This window comes from Lontra canadensis, unplaced genomic scaffold, assembly GCF_010015895.1.
Source record: "Lontra canadensis isolate GAN:19392208 unplaced genomic scaffold, GSC_riverotter_1.0 scaffold18, whole genome shotgun sequence".
Classification (NCBI taxonomy): domain Eukaryota; kingdom Metazoa; phylum Chordata; class Mammalia; order Carnivora; family Mustelidae; genus Lontra; species Lontra canadensis.
This window is the reverse complement of record NW_022631012.1, coordinates 17,884,081-17,906,290: the sequence shown is the minus strand read 5'-3', so window position 1 is coordinate 17,906,290 and position 22,210 is coordinate 17,884,081. Positions and strand designations below refer to the sequence as shown.

General features: G+C 38.8%; 1 protein-coding gene across 2 annotated transcripts in view; it reads right to left on the bottom strand.

The window, feature by feature from the left end:
- The window catches only part of DNAH7 (dynein axonemal heavy chain 7), a 275,773-nt gene that overhangs the window by 107,310 nt on the left and 146,253 nt on the right, over positions 1-22,210 (bottom strand). For both annotated transcript variants that reach the window (XM_032860188.1, XM_032860189.1), the window contains 2 exons: positions 20,537-21,409; positions 18,324-18,553 (listed from right to left, as the gene is read on the bottom strand). In XM_032860188.1, the coding sequence (XP_032716079.1) occupies positions 18,324-18,553; positions 20,537-21,409 (1,103 nt within the window). The remainder of the gene's footprint in view (positions 1-18,323; positions 18,554-20,536; positions 21,410-22,210) is intronic.

Sequence of the window (22,210 nt, the reverse complement as noted above, 5' to 3'; positions counted from 1 at the left end):
CCCGATGCGGGACTCGATCCCGGGACTCCGGGATGATGACCTGAGCCGAAGGCAGTCGTCCAACCAACTGAGCCACCCAGGCGTCCCCTGGTGGTGACTTCTGATTTCTCTGAAACTTTCCAGGTTCACCTTGTCTGGATCACAGTTGATATATTCAACCACCTCTCACCAGAATGACCAGGAGGACGAATGACCCTGAGGCATTCCCAGCTCTGGCATAACTGGATGCCATAAGACAACCTGGTTCCTTTGTGGACCCTCCCATCTGAGGTTTTGCATGCTCAAGGATCCCAAACGACTTAAGAATTTAAAAAAAAAAAAAAAAAAAGACTGTCATTCATACCATTCACACCTAAAGACTGAATTTTATCCGTTTTGAAAATGAACTTCTCTCGCTACACAGAAGTAACAATATGGTAGTCAGTTTTGTATTTAGAAATGTATTGGTAGCAGGGATGTTTTCATAATTTTCAGAGATTATGCATTCAGAGGAAACATTCAGAGACCATGCCCTCTGCCACAGAACTATTAGATATGGACATAAACAGTATGTCAGAAAGGGAATTCAGGGTAACAATCATCCATGCAATGACTAGGCTGGAGAACACCATTAGTGACAACATAGAATCTCTAAGGGCTGAATTGAGAGCCAATCTGGCAGAAGTTAAAAATGCTGTCAATGAGATCCAATCTAATCTAAATACTCTAAGAGCTAGGGTAACTGAAGCAGAGGATAGAATTAGTGATCTAGAAGACAAACTGATAGAAAAGAAGGATCAGGAGGAGGCCTGGAACAAACAGCTTAGAAGCCATGAAAACAGAATTGGGGAAATAAAAGAGGCCATGAAACATTCCAACATCAGAATTATTGGTATCCCTGAGGGGGTAGAGAAAGAGAGACTAGAAGATATAGTTGAATAAATTCTGGATGAAAATTTCCCCAGTCTGAGGAAAGGAACAAGTGTTTGTGTCCTAGAGGCAGAAAGGATACCCCCCCAAGATAAAAAAGTCTAGAAAGACAACCAGACACTTAATTATAAAATTCACAAATTGTAATTTCAGACAGGAGGTCTTAAGGGCAGCTAGGGAGAAAGGATTCCTTACATACAAAGGAAGGACCATCAGAATAATGTCAGATCTGTCCACAGAAACCTGGCAAGTCAGAAAGGGCAGGCAAGACATATTCAGGGCAACAACTGAGAAGAACAGGCAGCCAAGAATACTTTAGCCAACAAGGATAACATTCAAAATGGATGGAGAAATAAAGAGCTTCTAAGACCAGCAAGGTCGAAAAGGGTATGTGACCACCAAGCCAGCACTACAAGAAATATTAAGGGGGTTCTGTAAAAGAAGAAAGAACCCAGGAGTGACACCATACAGTAATTTACAGAGACAGTCTATAGAAACAAGGACTTCACAGGCAACATGATGTCAATAAAAACTTATCTTTCAATAATCACTCTCAACGTGAATGGCCTAAATGCTCCCATAAAATGGCACAGTATTGTAGAGTGGATAAAATGACAGGACCCGTCCATATGCTGTCTACAAGAGACACATTTGGAACCCAAAGTATATCCAGACTGAAAGTGAAGGGATGGAGAACCATCTTTCATGTCAACGGGCCTCAAAAGAGAGCTGGTGTAGTGATTCTCATATCAGATAAATTAGATTTTAAGCTAAAGACTGTAGTCAGAGATACAGAAGGACACTACATCATTCTTAAAGGGTCTATCCACCAAGAAGATCTAACGATTGTAAATATTTATGCCCCCAACATGGGAGCAGCCAACTACATAAGTCAACTGTTAATCAAAATAAAGAGTCATATTGATATGAATACATTAATTGCAGAGGATCTTAACACAACACTCTCAGCTATTACTGAGAGTGGTTTATTACTCAGCTATTATTCATCCAAGCAGAAAATCAATAAAGAAACAAGAGCTTTGAATGACACATTGGACCAGATGGACATCATAGATATAGACAGAGCATTACACCCTAAGACAACAGAATACTCATTCTTCTTGAGCACACATGGAAATTTCCCCAGAATAGACCATACACTGGGTCACAAATCAGGGCTCAACTGATATCAAAAGATTGAGATTATTCCCTGCATGTTCTCAGACCATAATGCTTTGAAACTGAAACAACCACAAGAAAAAGTTTGGAAGGAATTCAAACACTTGGAAGCTAAAGACCATCCTGCTCAAGAATATCTGGGCCAACCAGGAAATCAAAGAACTTAAACAATTCATGGAAACCAATGTGAATGAAGACACATCGGTCCAAAACCTATGGGATACAGCAAAGGCGATCCTAAAGGTGAAATACATAGCCATCCAAGCCCACTCAAAAAAAATGAAAAATCCCAAATATACCAACTCTCTTTACATGTTAAAGAACTGGAAAATCACCAACAAATTAAGCCAACCCCACACACAAGAAGGGAAATAATTAAGATTAGAGCAGAGATCAATGGGTTAGAAACTAGAGATACAGTAGACCACATCAATAAAACTAGAAGCTCTTTCTTTGAAAGAATCAATAATATCAATAAGCAGATGGCCAAACTAAACCAAAAGAAAAGAGAGAGGACCCAAATTAATAAAATTATGAATGAAAAGGGAGAGATCACAACTAACACCAAGGAAACAGAAACAATCATCAGAAATTATTATCAACAGTTATATGCCAATAAGTTAAGCAACCTAGAAGAAATGGATACATTGCTGGAAACCTATAAACTTTCAAGACTGAAACAGGAAGAAATTGGCAACCTGAATAGACCAATATCTAGTAAAGAGATTGAAGCAATGATCAAAAATAGTCAACAAAACAGAGGCAACCCACGGAATGGGAGAAGATATTTGCAAATGAACTACAGACAAAGGGCTGATATCCAAGATCTATAAAGAACTTCTCAAACTCAACACTCAAAAGACAGATTATCATGTCAAAAAATGGGCAGAAGACATGGAGAGACACTTCTCCAAAGGAGACATACAAATGGCTAACAGACACATGAAAAAATGTTCATCATCATTAGCCATCAGGGAGATTTTAAATCAAAACCACATTGAGATATCACCTTATACCAGTTAGGAAGGCCAAAATTAACAAGATAGTAAACAACAAGTGTTGGAGAGGATGTGGAGAAAGGGGAACCCTCTTACACTGTTGGTGGGAATGCAAGTTGGGACAGCCACTTTGGAAAGCAGTGTGGGGATCCCTTAAGAAATTAAAAATAGAGCTACCCTATGACCCTGAAATTGCACTACTGGGTATTTACCCCAAAGAAACAGATGTAGTGAAAAGAAGGGTCATCTGTACCCCAGTGTTCATAGCACCAATGGCCACAATCGCCAAACTGTGGAAAGAGCCAAGATCCCCCTCAACAGACAAATGGATAAAGAAGATATGGGTCCATATATACAATGGAGTATTATGCCTCCATCAGAAAGGATGAATACCCAACTTTTGTATCAACATGGATGGGACTGGAAGAGATTATGCTGAGTGAAATAAGTCAAGCAGAGAGAATTAATTATCATATGGTTTCACTTACTTGTGGAGCATAAGGAATAACATGGAGGACATTAGGAGAAGGAAAGGAAAAGTGAATTGGGGGAAATCGGAGCAGAAGACAAAGCATGAGAGACTGTGGACTCAGAATCAAACTGACGGTTTTGGAAGGGAGGGGGTGGGGGATGGGTGAGCCTGGTCGTGGGTATTAAGGAGGGCACGTATTGCATGGAGCACTGGGTGTGGTGCATAAAGAGTGAATCTTGGAACACTGAAAAATTTTTAAAAAGTTTTCAAAGACAAAAATGACAAATAGGATAATAATACAACTCAACAATTTTTGTGTGAATGAGTATAAAGTAATAATAATTGATTAAGAATAAAATGGTATTTTAATGTGCTTTAAACACTTTATCTGCAGTCATATATTTTCTATGGATAATTATACATTATGTGTAGAGAAAACTCTTCTTTATAATCCATCTCATTTAAAATGTTTTGTATACCATAATGTTTCAAAGTAAAAGGTGACACATTTTAGAAATCATCTTCAAAAAGGAGGTTGGAGTAGGTAACAAACCAGCTTATTAACTGTCTAAAGGCAGAAGCACACCCTTCAGCTGAGGGCTTAACTGGCTCAAACTGGAAAAGCTAACTAAGAAAACATTAAAAAGACTGCCAAAGGTGGTGGGGGGGGGACCCATAATATTTAGAAGTGAGGGTATGCTATGTTTTGTCATACATTGATTCCCTGTGAGTCAGCAAAATGCTTGTCATAATGGAAACTGAGGGGACTAGATACATGATACCATATTGTCTGTGAATTTGGTTCTAGCCCAAATCTTGGGGAACAATAATAGAAAAAAGAACAGGAATGCTTCCATATTATGGTTCATCCCATGTGATAATTTGCTAACTAAACTAATGATTTTAGCAGGGGATCTGTTAACTTGCTCCGAGGTTACCAGAGTACCTGGCTATACAGAGATCTGAAGGCTTTAGCTATTAAGGGAAAAGCAACCACAGGATGGGGATCCCAGTTAAGGTAAAGTATAATTATTAAAAAAGATTTTTTAAAATTTATATTTTATTTGCGATAGAGAGAGAAAGAGATAGAGTGGAGTAGAGGGAAAGAATCCCAAGCAGACTCCCAGCTGAGCGCAGAGCCCTACACGGGACTTGATCCCATGACCCCGAGATCATGACCTGAGCTGAAACAAAGAGTTTTACACAACCAATTGAGCCACCCAGGCACTCCATAAAGGAGAATTTTTTTTTTTTAAAAAGGAAGATTTGAACGGCAAATAAGAATACCTAAAAATGATGGGGCACCCGGGTGGCTCAATGGGTTAAGCCTCTGTCTTTGGCCCAGGTCATGGTCTCAGGGTTCTGGGATCGAGCCCCGCATCAGGCTCTTTACTCAGCGAGGAGCCTGCTTCCTCCTCTCTCTGTCTGCCTCTGCCTATTTGTGATTTCTCTCTCTGTTAAATAAATAAATAAAACCTTAAAAAAAAAAAAAACGAAAAATGCTTAGAAAACTATTACTTTCAATCATCTTATAACCTTGTATCTCATTTTCATAATATTTCTTTTGGTTAGGATGGCCTTAGATATTTTGAGTGTACAATCAGAGTTTTAATTCTCTTGGATGGGAAAATACAGAAGAAAAAAAAAAGACAAGATTCCATTAAATTAAAAATCATAAGATCTATATGGAAAGATAATTATTTTGACATTCAAAGCAATTATAATATTCAAAATCAAGTAATGTAGCAACCTCAGGTAGGAGTTGCAGATTTCATGAGGTAGACAGAAAAAGTATTAAGAGAAAAAGGAAAAAGTATTAATGATATGATTCAAACACACGGGTATGGATCATGGTATACAGGAAAGCTCTGATGCCCCAGCTGTAGAAAGTATTACAATAGTCACTGTAAATAATATGGATGAGGAGTGTCTCACCAGGATATAGGTAGCATCCTGGACAATACAGGAAAGGACACTTCAAAATTCTTGACATAGTGTGTTAGCACAGGAAGATTTAAAATTAACTATAGTTAATATGCAAACATTGAACTTCGCATCAATATTTTTGTGTCATGAAATCTGTTCACATTGGTGTTTTAAGTGTTTTCAGTATTTAAAAAATTCAGTCTAATAGATTCATAGATCAACCTTATAGTCTAATATAAATTATGTAATTGAGCAAGAGCTAGATTTCTGTTTTAAAGTAAATATAGCTCATAAAGTTTACAGGTAATATTAAACATTTAAAAGAACTTAAGGCTCACCCTCTGTATTAGTTTAACTTATTAAATTTTTAAAATTATATAAGTACCTAGGAAAGTTTAATTTGTTAAAACAGGCCTCAAAAAGGAAATAAAAACCTTTACAAATTATAAATGCAATGAAAAAATTATAAATGCAATGCAAAAAATTTGTTTAAATAACTTTTTGAATGTGACCAAACATTAGCTGAAGATCCCCTTAAAATGTAGATCACTAAAACTTTTAAGCATATAATTTTATAGCTTAATGTAATGTTTTTACATTTTATAATATATTAAGTATTTTTAAAAAATATTTTATTTATTTATTTGACAGAGAGAGAAATTACAAGTAGGCAGAGAGGCAGGCAGAGGGGGAAGGGGAAGCAGGCTCCCTGCTGAGCAGAGAGCCCGATGTGGGGCTCCATCCCAGGACCCTGAAACCATGATCTGAGCTGAAGGCAGAGGCCTAACCCACTGAGCCACCCAGGCACCCCTATACTGAGTATTTTTTAGAACCAAAGAAGTTTTTGAGTAAACTTTTCTTGCATCTAAAAGTCACCCTCAGCAGATTGAAGGGAGTTAAGATGGGAGAGTAGTAGAAGACCCTAGGCTTGCCTCATCTCTGGAAATAGCTCAACAAATATGAATTCATTCTGAAAACCCATGAAATCAATCTGAGGACTTACAGAACAAATGGCACAATGAGAGGGAGAAAAGAGACCACAGTGTGGAAGGTAGGAGGTATGAAGACCTGACTTGGGCGAGGAACAGATCATGGGTGCTGTAGAGGGGAGGGGGCCCTGGTCAGAACAAGAGAAGGGGGAGGAAGGCAGAGAGGGAGGGAGGGGGAGAGAGAGAGAGAGAGAGAGAGAGAGAGAAGTGCACAGGAAATTGCATAAGGAAAACAATTCCCCAAGGCCATTGACTAGGAAAATGAAAGGGGCTGACTCTCATGAGATTTTACAAATGGGGCTCAAAGGCTGGAGTTTTAGAGGCTGGAGGTATTTCCAGTTGGAGCCCTGAGGGCGCTACAGTGCTTCTGTGGAGGAGGGCAGATAGCCCAGGGGCAGACGGTGCATTCGGAGGATTACCCCTGAGATGCGCTGGGAGAGATGGTTCCCTTTTCTTGGAGTACATCTGGCAGAGGTGACATTGCCTCTCTAGGAGAAAAGAGCCAGTGGATGCCAGTTCCCTCCCTTGTCCCTTAGCTAAACTAACTTCAGTAAGCACCACAGCACCAACACTGGCAGCTTAAACTGCTTACACCAAACCCCACACCCCCTTAATTTTGTTGGTGCTCACTTGCCTGATAATCACTGCGGTGGGCCCCTTACTCCAAAGATCAGTGCAAATCCCCCACATGCACCATGACTATCAACCATAGAGTCCTGCAAAGTTTCAGCTTTAGTGGAAAGAGCATCAAGTCTCTTTTAACAAGCAGAGCAGAGTGCACCTAGTTAAAATTCACCACTTTTTGATCCAGGTCCAAACACTCCCCATTGTAGGCAAGGAGAATCTCCACAGAGCACTGACCTGAGGGAAAGGGCAGCCAAAACACAGCGCAGAGTACACACAACTAGAAACACTTTCTGAAGCACCAGGCCCTGGACAGTATATGACCTCTTCTTTAGAGACTCATTACTCTTAGGAGCAGAAAGCATAGCAGGCTTCCCTAATACAGAGAAGACAGAGACCTAGACAAAATTCCAAGATGGAGGAACTCATCCCAGAAGAAAGAACAAGAAAAGGTCATGGCTAGGGATCTAATCAAAACAGAAATAATATGCCTGATCTTGAATTTAAAACAACAACCGTAAGGATACTAGCTGGGCCTGATAAAAGCATAGAAGACACCAAGGAGTCCCTTACGACAGAGATAAAAGATCTAAAAACTAGTCAGACCTAAATGAAAAATGCAATAATAATAAAATCAAGATTTCAAACCAATTGGATGTAATGACCATGAGAATGGAATAAGCAGAGGAACAAATAAATGATACAGAAGATAAAATTTTGGGAAATAATGAAGCTGAAAATGTAGACATAGGGAACTCAGTAACTCCATAAAGCATTATAAGATTTGTATCATAGGAGTCCCAGTAGAAGAGAGGAGAGGTTTATTTGAGGAAATTACAGCTGAAAACTTATCTAACTTGGGGAAGGAATCAGACATCCAAATTCAGGAGGCACAAAGAATTCCCATCAAAATCAGCAAAAGCAGGCCAACACCAAAACATCATAGTTAAATTTGTAAAATATAGAGATAAAGGAGTGTGGATGGAACTAGAGGGTATTATGCTTAGCGAAATAACTCAATCAGAGAAAGACAACTATCATATGATCTCCCTGATATGAGGAAGTGGAGATGCAATGGGGGGGTGTTGGGGGGTAGGAAAAGGAAAAATGAAAGAAGATGGGATTGGGAGGGAGACAAACCATAAAAGACTCAATCTCAAAAAACAGACTGAGGGGGAGGGGGGACTGGAGAGGGTGGTGGGGATATGGACATTGGGGAGGAGGGTATGTGCTATGATGAGTGCTGTGAAATGTGTAAACCTGGCTATTCACAGACCTGTACCCCTGGGGATAAAAATACGTTATATGTTTATTTTAAAAAATTAATTAATTAATTAAAAAAAAACCCTAGAAACATCAAAAGAAGTCCTTAACTTCAAAGGTAAGACAAATAAGATTAGCAGCAGATCTATCCACAGAAACTTAGCAGGCAAGAAGAAAGTGGCATGGTATAGTCAATGTGCTGAATGGGAAAATATGCAACCAAGGCTATTCAGCAAGTCTACCCTTTAGAATACAAGGATAGAGCAGCAACCTCTTCGACCTCAGCCGCAGCAACATCTTCCTAGGAACATCGCCAAAGGCAAGGGAAGCAAGGGCAAAAATGAACTATTGGGATTTTATCAAGATCAAAAGCTTTTGCACAGCAAAGGAAACAGTTAACAAAACCAAAAGACAACTGACAGAATGGGAGAAGATATTTGCAAACGACATATCAGATAAAGGGCTAGTGTCCAGAATCTATAAAGAACTTAGCAAACTCAACACCCAAAGAACAAATAATCCCATCAAGAAATGGGCAGAAGACATGAACAGACATTTCTGCAAAGAAGACATCCAGATGGCCAACAGACACATGAAAAAGTGCTCCATATCACTCGGCATCAGGGAAATACAAATCAAAACCACAATGAGATACCACCTCACACCAGTCAGAATGGCTAAAATTAACAAGTCCGGAAATGACAGATGCTGGCGAGGATGCGGAGAGAGGGGAACCCTCCTACATTGTTGGTGGGAATGCAAGCTGGTGCAACCACTCTGGAAAACAGCATGGAGGTTCCTCAAAATGTTGAAAATAGAACTACCCTATGACCCAGCAATTGCACTGCTGGGTATTTACCCTAAAGATACAAACGTAGTGATCCGAAGGGGCACGTGCACCCGAATGTTTATAGCAGCAATGTCTACAATAGCCAAACTATGGAAAGAACCTAGATGTCCATCAACAGACGAATGGATAAAGAAGATGTGGTATATATATACAATGGAATACTATGCAGCCATCAAAAGAAATGAAATCTTGCCATTTGCAACAACATGGATGGAACTAGAGGGTATCATGCTTAGCGAAATAAGTCAATCGGAGAAAGACAACTATCATATGATCTCCCTGATATGAGGGAGAGGAGATGCAACATGGGGGGTTAATGTGGTAGGAGAAGAGTAAATGAAACAAGTTGGGATTGGGAGGGAGACAAACCATAAGTGACTCTTAATCTCACAAAACAAACTGAGGGTTGCTGGGCAGAGGGGGGTTGGGGGGGGGGTTATGGATATTGGGTAGGGTATGTGCTATGGTGAGTGCTGTGAAGTTTGTAAACGTGGAGATTCACAGACCTGTACCCCTGGGGGAAAAAAAAATATATATATATATATGTTTATAAAAAATAAAATTATAAAAAAACAAACAAAAAAAAAAAGAATACAAGGATAGAAAACCAGGAGAGATAGAGTTTCCGAGACAAAAACAAAAGAAAACAAAACAAAACACCAAAAACTAAAGGAATTCATGATCATTAAACTGGTCCTTCAAGAAAAACTAAAGGGGACTCTTTCAGTGGGGAAAATAAAGACCAAAAGTGACAAAGACTAGAAAGGAACAGAGAAAATCTCTAGAAACAATGACAAAACAAGTTATAAAATGGCATTAAATCATGTCTATCAATAATCACTCCAGATATAAATGGACTAAATGCTCCAATCAAAAGACATAAGGTGTCAGGGTGGATTAAAGAAAAAGGACCCATCTATATGCTGCCTACGAGAGACTCACTGTAGGAGAGAGGGAAGATGGTGGAAGACTAGGGGACCCTTGTTTCATCTGGTCCCTTGAATTCAGCTAGATACCTATCAAATCATTCTGAACACCTGTGAATTCAACCTGAGATCTAAGAAAATAATTGCTGCAATTAAACAAATAGAAAATTGACCACTTTTTGCAAGCGGTGCAAAAAGTCTTCAGGGAACAAAAGTCACATAGAGCAACCAGAAGCAGCCTACACTGAGCCTGGCCCCTGGCAAGGGGTGGTGCAACACCACCCAGGAAAAGACACCTGAAACTTAGTGCAACAGGTCCCTCCCCCAGAAGACCAGCAGGAACATCAGGTTAATACCAAGTTTATGGATCACGTAGAATTGAAAAACTCCCGCACTTGGGGAAAATAGTACATAGAATTCAAGATTTTTCTCATGATTCTTCAGTTTAAAATGTTCTTTTTCTTACTTTTTTTCCTTTTCACTTATCTTATCAACTCTTTTTTTTAATTAACTCTTTTATCAAGTCTTTTTTTTAATTTTCATTTTTACATTTATATTTTATAGATGTATTCTTTATTTCTGGCTTCCTTTCACTGCATTCAATTATATATATATATATATATATATATATATATATATATATATATATACTTTTTTTCTCTTTACAACTTTGTAACAAAAAGACCAAAATACACCCAGGACCAAGTATATCATCTGTTCAGTCTACCTGTTTTATTATAGTCTCTTTTTCTTCCCCCTTCCTTTTTTTTCTTTTTTGGTTTCTGATCTCTTCTAACTTGCCTAGTGTATATTTCACTGGGGTCATGGTTGATATTTTATTTTTTATTTCTTTTTTTGTTCTCATTCATCTATTCTCTGAACAAAATGACCAGGAGAAAAAATTCCCAGAAAAAAGGACAAGAGACAGTAATCACTGTCAGAGACTTAGTAAATAGATATTGATTAAATGTCAGAGCTAAAATTCAGAACAATGATTATAAATATACTAGCTGGGCTTGAAAAAGCATATAAGGCACTAGAAAATCCCTTTCTGGAGTAATAAAAGAACCAAGATTTTATCAGATTGGAATAAAAAAGGGTATTGCTGAGATTCAATAAAAAATGGAGGCTCTTACTGATAGGATAATTGAGGCAGAAGAGAGAATAAGTGATACTAAAGATAAAATAATGGGGAATAAAGAAATGAGCAAAAGAGAGATAAACAATTATTGGACCATGAAGGGAGAATTTGAGACATCATAAAGGGAAACAATATTAGAATTATTAAGGCTCCATGGGAAGAAGAAAGAGAGAGGGGGGCAGAAGGTATATTTGGCAAATTATAGCTGAGAACTTCCCTAATCTGGGGAAGGAAATAGGCATGCAAGTCCAGAAGGCACAGAGAACCCACCTCAAAATCAATGAAAATAGATCAACACCAAGACATATAATAACGAAGCTTGCAAATTTCAGAGATAAAGAGAAACTCCTGAAAGCAGCTCAAGAAAGAGGTTTTTAACCTACAAGGGTAGGAACCTTAGACTGGCAGCAGACCTATCCACACGGACCTGGCAGGCCAGAAAGGACTGGCATGATATATACAGGGTATTAAATGAGAAAAACATACAGCCAAGAATACTTTATCCAGCAAGGCTGCCATTTAGAATGGAAGAAGAGACAAAAAGCTTCCAGAACAAACAGAAACTTAAAGAATTTGTGATCACTAAAACAACCCTGTAAGAAATATTAAAGGGAATGCTGTAAGCAAAGAGAGAGCTCAAAAGTAACATAGACCAGAAAAGAACTGAGACAATGCACAGAAACAGTGGTTTTACAGGTAATACAATGGCACTAAATTCATATCTTTATATCAGTCATTCTGAATGTAAATGTGCTAAATGCCCCCAATTAAAAGATACAGGATAGCAGACTGTATAAAAAAACAGGACCCATTAATATGCTGTCTACAGGAGACTAATTTTAGATCAAAAGACACCTCCAGACTGAAAGTTAGGGTGTGGAGAATGATTTATCATGCTAATGGACATCAAAAGAAAGCTGGGGTAGCAATCCTTATATCAGATAAATTAGATTTTAAGCCAAAGACTGTAGTAAGGGATGAAGAGGGACACTATATCATACTTAAAGGGTCTATTCAACAAGATCTAATAATTATAAATATTTATGCTCCTATCTTGGGAGCAGCCCATTATATAAACCATTAATAACCAAATTAAAGAAGCACATTGATGATAATACAATAATAATAGGGGACTTTAACAGCCCCCTCACTGCAATGGACAGATCATTTAAGTAGAAGATGAACAAGCAAACAAGGGCTTTGAATGACACACTGGACCAGAAGGACTTCACAGATATAGTCAGAACATTCCATCCTAAACAATAGAATACACATTCTTTTCAAATGCACATGGAGCATTCTCCAGAACACATAACGTATTGGGTCACAAATCAGGCTCAACTAGTACCAAAAGACTGAGATTGTTTCCTGCATATTTTCAGAACACAGTGCTTTGAAACTTCAACTAAGTCGCAAGAGGAAATTTAGAAGGAACTAAAATACTTGGAGGTTAAAGAGAACCCTACTAAAGAATAAATGTGTCAACCAGGAAATTAAAGAGGACATTTAAAAAACTATTGGAAACAAAAGAACATGAAAACACATCTGTTCAAAACCTTTGGGATACAGCGAAAGTGGTCTTAAGAGGGTAGTATATAGTAATACAAGGCTTTCTCAATAAATTAGAAAAATCTGAAATATACAAGCTAACCTTGGTGCAAAGAACAACAAAGAGAGCCCAAACCAAGAAGGCGATGAGAAATAATAAGATTAGAGCAGAAATCAGTGAAACAGAAACCAAAAGAACAGTAGAACAGATCAATAATACTAGAAGCTGGTTCTTTGAAAGAATTAATAAGATCAATAAACCCCTAGTGAGAACTACCAAAAAGAAAAGAGAAAGAACCCAAATTAATAAAATGATCAATGAAAGAGGAGAGATCATGACCAACACCAAGGAAATACAAACAATAGTAAAAACACATTATAAGCAATGATATGTCAACAGATTAAGTAATATGGACTAAATGAATGCATTCTTAGAAACATATAAAGTACCAAAATGAAACAGGAAAAAATAGAAAACCTGAACAGACCCACAACCAACAAAGAAATTGAAGCAGTAATCAAAAATCTTCCAACAGACAAGAGTCCAGGGCTGGAAGGCTTCCCAGGAGAATTCTACCTAACATTTGAAGAACAACTTTCACCCATTCTTCTGAAATTTTTCAAAAAATAGAAATGGAAGGAAAACTTCCAAACTCATTCTATGAAGCCAGCATTACCTTAATCCTAAAACAAGACCAAGACCCCACCAAAAAGGAGAATTACAGAACAATATCCCTAATGAACATGGATGCCAAAGTTCTCACCAAGATACTAGCCAATAGGATCCAAGAGTACATTAAAAGAATTATTCACCAGACGAAGTTTATTCCTGGGATGCAAAGGTGGGTCAACATTCACAAATCAATCAACGTGGTACATCACATTAATAAAAGAAAGGACAAGAACCATATGATGCTCTCAAATGATGCAGAAAAAGCATTTGACAATTTATAACATTCTTTCCTGATTAAAACTCCACAGTGTAGGGACAAAGGAAACATACCTCAATACCATAAAAGCCATCTACAAAAAGCCCACAGAGAATATCATTCTCAAGGGGGAAAAACTGAGAGCTTTTCCCTTAAGGTCAGGAACAAGACAGGGATGCCCACCCTCATCACTGTTGTTCAACATGGTATTAGAAGTCCCAGTCTCGGCCATCAGACAACATGAAGAAATAAAACACATTCAAACTGGCAAAGAAGTCAAACTCTCTCTCTTCACAGATGACATGATACTTTAAATGAAAAACCTAAAAGATTCTCCCCCAATACTGCTAGAACTCATACAAGAATGAGCAATGTGGCAGGATATAAAAATCAATGCACAGCAATCAGTTGTATTCCTATACACTAACAGTGAGACAGAAGTAAGGGAAATTAAGGAATTGATCCCATTTACAATTGCACCAAAACCCACAAGATAACCTAGGAATAAAGTTAACCAAAGAGGTAAAAGATCTGTACTGTAAAAACTACAGAAAACTTATGAAAGAAATTGAGGAAGACACAAAGAAATGGAAAAAACATTCCATACTCATGGATTGGAAGAATAAACATTGTTAAAATGTCTATGCTATCCAGAGCAATCTACACATTCAATGCAATCCCTATCAAAATACCACCAAGGGGAGCCTGGGTGGCTCAGTGGGTTAAGGCCTCTGCCTTCGGCTCGAGTCATGATCCCAGAGTCCTGGGATAAAGCCCCGCATTGGGCTCTCTGCTCAGCAGGGAGCCTGCTTCCTCCTCTCTCTCTGCCTGCCTCTCTGCCTACTTGCAATCTCTGTCTGCCAAATTAATAAATAAAATATTTTAAAAAAATACCATCAACATTTTTCACAGAGTTGGAAAAAACAATCTTAAAATTTGTATGGAACAAGGAAAGACCCCAAAAAGCCAGAGGAATGTTGAAAAAGAAAGTCAAAAGTGGTGGCATCACAATGCTGGACTTCAAGCTCTATTACAAAGCTGTAATCATCAAGACAGTATGATACTGGCACAAAACCAGACACAGGTCAATGGAACAGAGTAGAGAATTCAGAAATGAACCCACAACTCTATGGTCAACTAATCTTTGACAAAACAGGAAAGAGTATCTGATGGGAAAAGGACAGTGTCTTCAACAAATTGTGTTGGGAAAATTGGACAGCTACATGTAGAAGAATGAAACTGGACCATTTTCTTACATAATACACAAAGACAAACTCAAAATGGATGAAAGACCTCAATGTGAGACAGGAATACATCAAAATCCTAGAGGAGAACAAAGGCAGTAACCTCTTCGAGCTCAGCCTCAGCAACTTATTGCTAGCACATCTCTAAAAGCAAGGGAAACAACAGCAAAAATGAACTATGGGGACTTCATCCAGATAAAAAGCTCTACACAACAAAGGAAACAGTCAACAAAACTAAAAGGCAACCTATTGAATAGGAGAAGATATTTGCAAATGACATATCAGATAAAGGGCTCGTATCCAAGATCTATAAAGAACTTATCAACCTCAACACCTGAAAAACAAAGAATCCAGTCAACAAATGGACAGAAATGTGAACAGACATTTATCCGAGAAAGACATAAAAAATGGCCAACAGATCCATGAAAAAGTGCTCCACATCACTTGGCCAGGGAAGTACAAATCAAAACCACACTGAGGTACCACTTCATACTAGTCACAATGGCTAAAATTAACAAGTCAGATGTTGGTGAGGATGCGGACAAAGGGGACCCCTCCTACGCTGTTGGTGGGCATGCAAGATGGTGCAGCCACACTGGATAACAGTACAGATGTTCCTTGAGAAGTTAAAAGTAAAGCTGCCCTATCACCCAGCAATTGCACCACAAGGGATGTAACCCAAAGTTACAAATGTAGTGATCCAAAGCGGCACCTGCACTCCAATATTTATAGCAGGAATGTACACAATAACCAAACTATGGAAAGAGCGGAGACATCCATCAACAGATGAATGAATAAAGAAGATGTGGTATATATGTACAATGGACTATTACTCAGCCATCAGAAAGGATGAATACTTAAGCATTTATATCAACATGGATGGAGCTGGAGGGTGCTATGCTGAGCAAAATAAGTCAATCAGAGAAAGACAATTGTCATATGGTTTCACTCATATGTGGAACATAAGAAAGAACACAGAGGATCATAGGGGATGGGAGGGAAAACCAAATGGGAAGTTATCAGAGAGGGAAACAAATGATGAGAGACTTTTAGCTATAGGAAACAAATTGAGGATTGCTGGAGGAATGTGATGTGGGGATGGGATAACTAAGTGGTGGGCATTAAGAAGGGCAAGTGATATGATGAGCACTGGATGTTATAAAAAACTGATGAATTATTATACTCTACATCTGAATCTAATGATGTACTATATGTTGGCTAATTGAATTTAAATAAAAGAAGAAAAGAAAAAGTTCAGTGAAACCATGTAGTCCTATATTTGAATTGGAAATCTCAAAATAAGCACATGAGATGAGTTATATTTTAAAAAGAGAGAGAGAGAGACTCACTTTAGACCTTCAGATTAAAAGTGAGGGGATGGAGAACCCACTATTGTGCTAATGCACATCAGAGAGAGCTACAGTAGCCGTCTGGGTATCAGAAAAACTAGATTTCAAACCATGGACTATAAAAAGAGATGAACAAGGGCACTACATCATAATAAAGGGGTCTATCCAACAAAAAGATCTAACAATTCTATATATTTATGACTCCAACTTGGGAGCACCCAAATATCTAAATCAGTTAGTAACAAACATAAAGGAAGTTACTGATAATAACACAATAATAGCAGGGAACTTTAACACCCCACTCACAGTAATGGACTGATCATCTAAGCAGAAGATCAACAAGGAAACAATGGGTTTGAATGGCACACTGGACCAGATGGATCTAACAGATATAGTCAGAAACTTTTATCCTAAAACAGCAGAATACACATTCTTTTTCCAGTGCACACAGGCCATTCTCCAGAATAGATCACATAGTAGTTCACAGATCAGGCCTCAACCAGTATAAAAACATTGAGATCATACCATGCATATGTTCTGACCGCAATGCAATGAATCTTGAAGTTAACCCCAAGAAAAAATTTGGAAAGACCATAAATACCTGGAAGCTAAAGAAGTATCCTACTAAAGAATGAATGGGTCAATCAGGAAATTCAAGAAGAAATTAAAAAATACGTGGAACAAATGAAAATGAAACATGATGTCCCCCAAACTTACATATATGTATATAGAGAGAGAGGGAGAGAGAGAGAAACAGACAGACATATTACTCAGCATCAAAAAGAATGAAATCTTGCCATTTGCAAGGACATGGATAGAACTAGAGTGTATTCTGCTATGTAAAATAAATCAGACAGAGAAAGACAAATACCATAGGATTTTACTCATATGGAATTTAAGAAACAAAATAGATGAACATAGGGGAAGGAGGGAAAAAGAGAGGGAAAAAAAGAAAAAAAACATACAACAGACTCTTAATGATAGAGAATAAGCAGAGTTGCTGTAGGGGAGGTGGGCAGGGGGTGGGCTAGATGGATGGTGGGCATTAAGGAAGATACTTACTGTGATGAACACTGGTTGTTGTATGTACATGATGAACCACTAAATTCTATTCCTGAAACCAATACTATAGTATGTGTTAACTGGAATTTAAATAAAAACTTGAAACTACAAATAAATAAATAAATAAATAAATAAATGTCACCCTCAATGACATTAAAAATTCACACTGACTCTTTCTATAGTATATAAGTTTATTGATGTTCATATTGAGGTTTTTCAAATGAGGATTTAAAGAAGGAAACCTGACTAGCTGTCTCTGGGTTTCAGCTGTTCAATACCTAAGCAGAAGTTTTATCTATTATCTAATTACTTACAAAAAAAAAAAAAATCTTTCTAAATGGTGTTTACTCAGTATCATTGTCAAAGGATCCTGGAGTCAGCCCAACTCTGAGTGGCACACCTTTATTCCTTTAACAAATATGATGATGTATTTACAATGTGCTAGATGATACATCTATATAAAAGAATAAGACCTTCTCCCAATCCTGAAGATGTTTGCAAAATAAATCAAATACACATAAACACACACACACACAGGCATGTATATGCATATATATAAACAATAATCAGAGTACAAACATGTATATATATACATATTATATATATACAAAATAAATCTCTACATCATAGTTATGTCATTTTTGTACACACAAATGTTTTAAAATCACTGTAGCTTACTTAGAAATATGAAATTCCAGGATACCTAAGTGGCTTAGTCAGTTGAGTGTCTGACTCTTGGTTTTGGCTCCAGTTGTGATCTCAGGGTAGTGAGAGCGAGCCCTGCAACAGGCTCCGTGCTCAGTGTGGAGTCTGTTTGCCCCTCTCTCCCCCTCTCTCTCTCTGCCCCTCCCCCCACTAGTGCATGCTTTCTTTAAAATACATAAATAAATAGAAATATGAAATTTCATTTTTACCTTCTTTTCTTTTCCAACAAGGTCTTGAAGGTGGAGATTAATTCAAGATAAGAGGTAGGAGTCACATAGTTGTATCTTTGAAGTTCAACATAGAAAGATGTAGATAAATCTATAGTAGAAGTGTGGAAGTTTTTACACATGGTGATACAGCCTTCTCGTATTTCCTCTGACATTTCAGTTTCTTCCAAGAAGCGTGAGGCAACTGCCTGGAGTGCATCTTCTGGCCATGACTGAATTTAGGATAAATGAGTTAGTACTTGATCAAAGTGACCAGTGTAAGTCTGTTACTACTGTAGCCCTTTGTGATTTATCGATGTCAGAAGTGGAGAGGAACAGGTGAAGGATGGGGCAGGAGAGACACTTCCATGAGGAACTCCCGACTCCCGACCCCCGACCCCCAACGAAGGACTTACACACTTAGGAGTCAGTAGCTAGTACTACTAACATTGACTCGTCATGGTTTGTTCAAAGGTTAGAGAAATGGTTTGTGTGTGTTGCAGGAGCAAGGAAGAGGACAGGAACTAAATTTATGGAATGTCTACTTCTGTGTGCATTCTTCCAGTGTCATCTCATTGTATTCTCCCAATAATTCTCTGAGGTATATGTTATTATCCTCTCCTGTAAAGTCCAGAATCATCTGAATGACTATCTCTTTGATTTTTTCTGAAAGGTATTCCAAACTTGACAAGTCCAAAATGTAGTTCCTGTCTCTCCCCAAGTAGTTGCCATCTTCCCCAACTTGGAAACACCACCACCACCCACCCCTTGCTCCAGCCATGGAGGAATCAAGCCTGATACCTCTCCTTCTCAATCCTTCATTCATCCCATAAGCAAGTTCTATAGGTACCATCCCCACAGTAGCTTCCAAATCCTTTCTCTTCTTTCTACAACAGCCATCCAATTCAACTCCCTGTTTCCTTCTGCTCGGAATATTCCAGTGGTGTCCTAACTGGTCTCCCTGCTGGTGTGGCTCTCTACAGCTGCCAGAGAGGTTTTTTTCAAAATGTAAATTAGCTCATGTGACACTCCCCAACTAATAATCCGTCAAAGACTTCCCAGTGAACTTCAAGTTCAAAACCAACTTGTCGATCTCTGCCTGTTGGGCCCCTCCCTCCTTCCTGACCTCACCTCTGCTACTCCCCCTCAGTAACTCCATGCCTGCCACTCCCAAGTCCCCTGACACACCCCTTCCTTCCACAGCCCCTTCACTTCACAAATTTACGCCCTCTGCCCACATCCTCTCAGTACTAGCACTTTTCGTCTGGCATGCTTCCTCTGAAAAGCTCAACTCTTCAGAAATGCTTTTACTCCCTATATGCCACACTGTTGATGGAGAGATTTGTCTGTCTCTAGAAAATAAGCACGAGATCAGAAACCTTGTCTATTTCATTTTCCTTTTCACTTCCAGCTTTTAGAATAGTACCTGCTATTGAGCGAGGGTTCAATAAATCTCTTGTTTGACAGTCTTAGCAGGACATGGAGAACAGAGGGGCTGTGCAAATTCCCCAAGGCCAAAAACACTCACAGGGCCTTGGCCACAACCCACAAACTTCCCACCGCACGCCGTTGTCTCATCTGCTCTGTGCTTCCTGATACTGAAGTTAACTACCGCAAATGTCACTCTGGCTTTCCTCCTTTTGACTTCCTGTTGGGTTTGGCTAATGGAAAGAGACTGGAAGGACAGGAGAGGGGCAGGAGTATTCATACCCTCCCTTCCTTCCTAGCAGGAGCTTAGTTCTAGGTTTCGGGTTCTTGCTCCTGTCAAGTAATCCTACTTCCACAGCTCTGAGCCCCAGGAACACACTTTCCTCCCTCTGTCCCTTTATGCCCAACCTGTACTAAAGCTCCCCGCTATGCTCCACCCTCTCCTAACTGCTCCACTGTCCCCTCTCAGCTCCTTTAACCCCACCTGGAGCTGTAGCTCCAGGAACAGTTCCTTCATTCAGCTTTTCTCAGGGAAGCCTTCAGAGGACCCTGACTGATACTCAAATTCATCCTAAAACCTTCTGTAATATACTGAGCTTAATGAATGTATTTATGAGTAATAAGATGCTTTTCTCTTTTGCTGATTTTTTGAATTCTAATTTCATACATTATCATTGATCAGAAAATTCTGCTCAACCACCTTTTTGGGGGGAGTCTATAAAATAAGCTATGATGATGATGAAGAGTCACCATTTCCAGGAGTCTGTCTGAAATGCACATGGCCATACCTGAAACCAGTCAATGGTACAGCAGTTAACAAGAGCAGGGAACTTCCTGAGGCGGATCCGGAATGCATCTCCGATGGGACTCATGGCGAGGACCACGTGCAGCTGGTTGCGGCAGCGATCGATGAACATATTGAAAAGAGCTATGGGGCTTCCATCTGTCTGTTTGGTTTTATCCCGTTGGCGGTCTAACTGACGCATCTTATCACATATCTCCTGCTTCTCATCTAACGCAAAGAGATTTGGAACCTCCCCAGCATTCAGCAGATTGTTGACATCTTCTAGAAATGACTCCCTTTTGATCTGAGTGTCTGTGAACAGGAAGACACCTTGCATCTCACCTTCGGCACATTTCCTTAGGATCACTTTTAAATCTTCGTGCCACTCAGTAGTACCATAGCCCTTGGAGATTTCAACCTGAAAAACTGAATAGTCAGCCATGTGGGCAGCTAATCTGGTGACAGACTGCCTCCCGCTCCCGCCAACACCAACCAGAAGAGCATGACTGCGAGGCTGCTTCAGGATCCTGGAAATTCTGCTGATGTGCTCTATGGCAAATCGAAATAAGACAAGGCTCATGGTTTTCTTGCTCATATTGTTGTATTCTTCTAAGTGAGTTTCTGCTATCACCCGAAGATTATCCACATCCTCAACTTCTCTGTAGTTGGTGTCCTCCCGCCTGGGATCGTGGAAATCACAAAACATTAAGCTACGCAAATCATCTTCTTCTACCAGCCCATCGTTATTGAAATCTAAGTGTTGAAAAAGCTCATGAAAATCTTCATCCATGTGTTTTTTCAAAATTTCTTGAATGTAGTTGATAAGCCAACCTCTATCTGCATTATCCAGAAGACGATCATAATACACTCTAAGGACCTGAATAATTAAAAAGCAGCTATAAGAACTGATTCTTCTATTTTTGTAGCTGTATTTACATACCAATCTCAAGTCACATAAAAACTACTCCAGTAAAACTCCATGGGTTTTATTAAAGCCATAGCCAAATAATCAGGCTGGAGTCATAATAATGCTTATTTTAAATATTAATTATGATCATATATGAGATAATACATAGTTACATATAGTTAATAAATAAAGGCATTTGGGGGGAACAGAAGAAGATTATAGAGATGCAAAGAATATTAACGACTGGGGCAGCTGGGTGCCTCAGTCAGTTAAGCATCTGCCCTCGTCTCAGGTTATGATCCCAGGGCGCTGAGACTGAGCCCCACATCAGGCTCCTTGCCTCTCTCTCTCTCTCTCTCTCTCCATCTGCCTCTTCCCCAGCTCATGCTCTCTCTCTTGCTTTCTCTCTCTCAAATTAAAAAAGATCTTTAAAAAAAGAATATTAATGACTAGAGAAGGAAAAGAAGACTAGAGAAAGAAAGTGGCTTCCTTTGGTGGTCACTCAGATACAGATAAAGAAGCTGGGGACTCCTCTGTAGTGATCTTTCCTTGTTCCAAGTCAGGAAACATTCTGAAAATTATTGGCAAATGAATAGTATTATTTTTTTAAAGCACATTTTTGGCTGGGGAAGAAATGTCTTAGGTGAAAACCAAGTTTGTTTTGCACATTTATTATTTTTGTTATTAGTCACTGCAGAGGGCAATCTATTAAAATAAACTCTTATGAAATGTACATATTATGGGAATGTAAGAAATAGTTAATCAGTCTTG